Below are 3,187 nucleotides of genomic sequence, written 5' to 3'. Positions count from 1 at the left end.
TAAAGTTTAAGGCATGTCCCACAAGATGGAAGAGCCCCATAGAGTTAGCACGGTAAACAGTGGACATGTTTTTGGAGTGAAAATAACAGCGTGATAGCACTTAGTGTATGGTCTGTGTTGGTTTTGCATTTCATTATATCCCTACTGCTTTTCTGCAGGATCTAGCACATGAAAGTGTTCCTCAGAGACACGAACTGTTAAGCACTTAGCTACTAACAAAGCAGTTGGTGGTTCGAGCTTATCCTAAGATACCTCGAAAGACAGAACTAGCGCTCTAGTTCCAAAAGGGTGCAACCATGAAAACCCTGCGGGATGCCATCTATTCTACAATAAATATAGGGTCACCGTGAGTTGAAATCAACTCACCAGCAACTGGCTTGGTTTTGGTTTAATTCATAAAAGCAGTCAGTAAGCATATGTTTAAGAAATGAGTGATAGTTTGAAAAGCCAACATGAGGGAAACATGTTGATCACTTTACAAAACCACTACTGTGGCAGTTACATAATCTCCTGTCAACTTGAGTGAAGGGGGGTGGAGTCTAGCCTGTCCATCAGATCATAGCCATTGGTGCCTCTGGGTGGGCCTGGCCTTCTCCTGAGGATTCTGGGACGTCCTGTCTTCCTTCTTGGAGGTGGGACACAGTCTCCCTGTAAAACATTCCTGTTGACAAGACACATGGAGCCACGCTGATGGAACCAGAGTCATGGAGCTGGAGGAGGCAAGTGGAGCCCCACGCCAGTGCTGACATGCTTCCACCACCACTGGATCCACAAGACTTTCCATCCATTAGCCTGTGATCTTCCTGCATTCAGCATCATTCCTTGTGTTGTGTGAGTCTGAAGAGGAATTTATAGCCTGATATCGGACATATGGGTTAATATCAGATTTAAGGACTTGATCTGGGCTGAGCTGGGATGTTTTCTCAATAAACAATTGCTCTGTGTTATAAAGTTCTCTTACACATTTATGAGTGTCAATGAATTTGTTTCTCTACTCGGACTAACACAACTACTAGCTATTTCAGGAGAAAGATGGATCTTTCTACTCCTGTAGAAACCATTTACTCCTGGAAACAGTGACCGTCTCAGAAACTCACAGGGGCAGTTCTGCCCTATCTTAGAGGGTCATTATGAGTGGGCATCAACTCAGTGGCAGTGAGTGAGTAGCTTATTTACAATGGGCAGATACCCCTCAGGGTTATTGTCATTTGTAGCTTGGATTAGCCGCAACAGTGATTAATAGATACAAGTCTTTTCAAATCTGTACAAAGGTATGAGAAGCTTTCATTAGAATAGATAAACAGTCTGGAATGACATAGAAACCCTTTTTTAAGGAAAAAAATCTCTCTGCGTGCTCTACGAAGGATCTCTGAATTTTGTCCTTTAGTAGAATTTGCCTCATAGCCAGAGCCACTTCTCTGTGTATGTTACAGAAGCCTAAATGATTTCTTTGCCATGATGAAAATAGATTATAAAAACTATAGTAAAAAATATATATATAGTAGTTGGCCTCTGTTCCCGTGTCTGTCTTCCAATCAAAAAGAAGTCAAATTGATATTTTGTGTAGTTTTAGGAGTTTGTGTGCATCTACTGCTCACTAGATCGTTATCCTACAATCTGCATTTATGATAGTAATGAAAAATCTCTGATCCACTTAACAAATTATAGCATCCATTGGGCTATGATTCTCAGTGATTTATCCGTTAGGTAATGAAGTAACTTGGCATTTGTAGTGGAGTACTCAGTCCACCATTTTGTATTCTGATATAGTCGTTTTCCATTTTTGTGTAATGCTATTTTTTAACATAATGACTTGGTCTTTGGAAACTAGGCAGGTTGGTAAGTAAAGAGTGGGTGCATATACATAAATATGTATAAATACACATCTATACACACATAAATTTATATTCATAGTCACACATATATACATTCATGCTACATAAGTAAAAATAAAGGATCATTGCAATTCTATAGGTAGTTAACTATCGTGGAGCCCAAGATAACTTTCAGAATTTTGGAGGGAAAGCATTAATTTGTATTATTTGTGTTTCTCTTCTTAGTTTCTGCCACTGCCTTCTACAAAGCACAGCCTGTAATTCAATTTATGTGTGAAGTTCTTGACATTCACAACATTGATGAGCAACCGAGACCTCTGACTGACTCTCATCGGGTAAAGTTCACCAAAGAGATAAAAGGTGAATTAATTAGCATTTGGAACAACTTAACTATAAAATGCATGGTGATAACATACTTGTATTAAAATATTTCCTTGTAATTAAAACCTGTTCACATAATATCACCAGTAAAAATGTAAACTAATTATAAAATGTTACATTAAATTCATAAATATAACACATAATGTTTGAATGAAATAAATGCTAAGTGATAGAATGAGAATGGTGAATTTTTTAGAACCGTTTTCCTTACTCGGGCTGGCCCTGGTGGGGTAGTGAGTTGTATGTTTGTTGGCTGCTAACTGCAAGCACCAGCCGATCCTCGAGAGAAAGATGAGGCTTTCAACTCCCATAAAGGCTCACAGTCTCAGAATCACTCGGGGGCAGTTCTACCCTGTCCTGTAGGGTGGGTGAGAGTCGGCATGGACTCTGGCACAGGGAGTTTTTGAGTTTGTCCTTATTAGCTGAAGGAACAAGTGTCTCGCAGAAAATTGCTTCTGTACTGCTGTTAAAAGTAAGAGGCATATTCCCAAAGCATTGTTATTTCTGAACTAGAATCATTCTTTGAACATATTTTAATATAGTGACTTCTTTGTCTGAAATGATGGTCTTATTTATTTTATCCTTTTGAAAATGTAGCCTGCTCCATGTGTTACTCTGAATTTGGAACTTAATGTATATTATAGAGATAACTATTAATGTTGTATATTTGGTTGTTAAAGTTTGTACAATGGTGTCGCATCATATATACTTAAATCTATATATGATCTCTGGAAAAAAGTAATATTCAAGAAGTTACAGTTTATACATATTTACTCTTTATATATGTGTACATTTGTCTCTATACTTAGAGCATTTAGTTTATATTCAAACCCACATATACTGTCTTTACTTCAATTTAAAAGATTTTTCAAAGTTAATTATTTTTTCTTTTTTTTCTTAAATCATTTTATTGGGGGCCTATACAACTCTTATCACAATCCATACTTCCATCCATTGTGTCAAGCACATTT

At 37.6% G+C, this 3,187-nt stretch overlaps 1 protein-coding gene across 1 annotated transcript in view; it reads left to right on the top strand.

Annotated features, from left to right (window-relative positions):
- AGO3 (argonaute RISC catalytic component 3) overlaps positions 1-3,187 on the top strand; it is a 156,560-nt gene that overhangs the window by 113,047 nt on the left and 40,326 nt on the right. Inside the window, exon 7 of the mRNA XM_004704967.2 lies at positions 2,061-2,195. Coding sequence (XP_004705024.2) covers positions 2,061-2,195 — 135 coding nt within the window. The remainder of the gene's footprint in view (positions 1-2,060; positions 2,196-3,187) is intronic.

This window comes from Echinops telfairi, unplaced genomic scaffold (genome assembly GCF_000313985.2).
Source record: "Echinops telfairi isolate 266 unplaced genomic scaffold, ASM31398v2 ScPeMD7_7457;HRSCAF=8495, whole genome shotgun sequence".
Taxonomy (NCBI): domain Eukaryota; kingdom Metazoa; phylum Chordata; class Mammalia; order Afrosoricida; family Tenrecidae; genus Echinops; species Echinops telfairi.
This window is presented reverse-complemented; position numbering and strand designations above follow the sequence as displayed.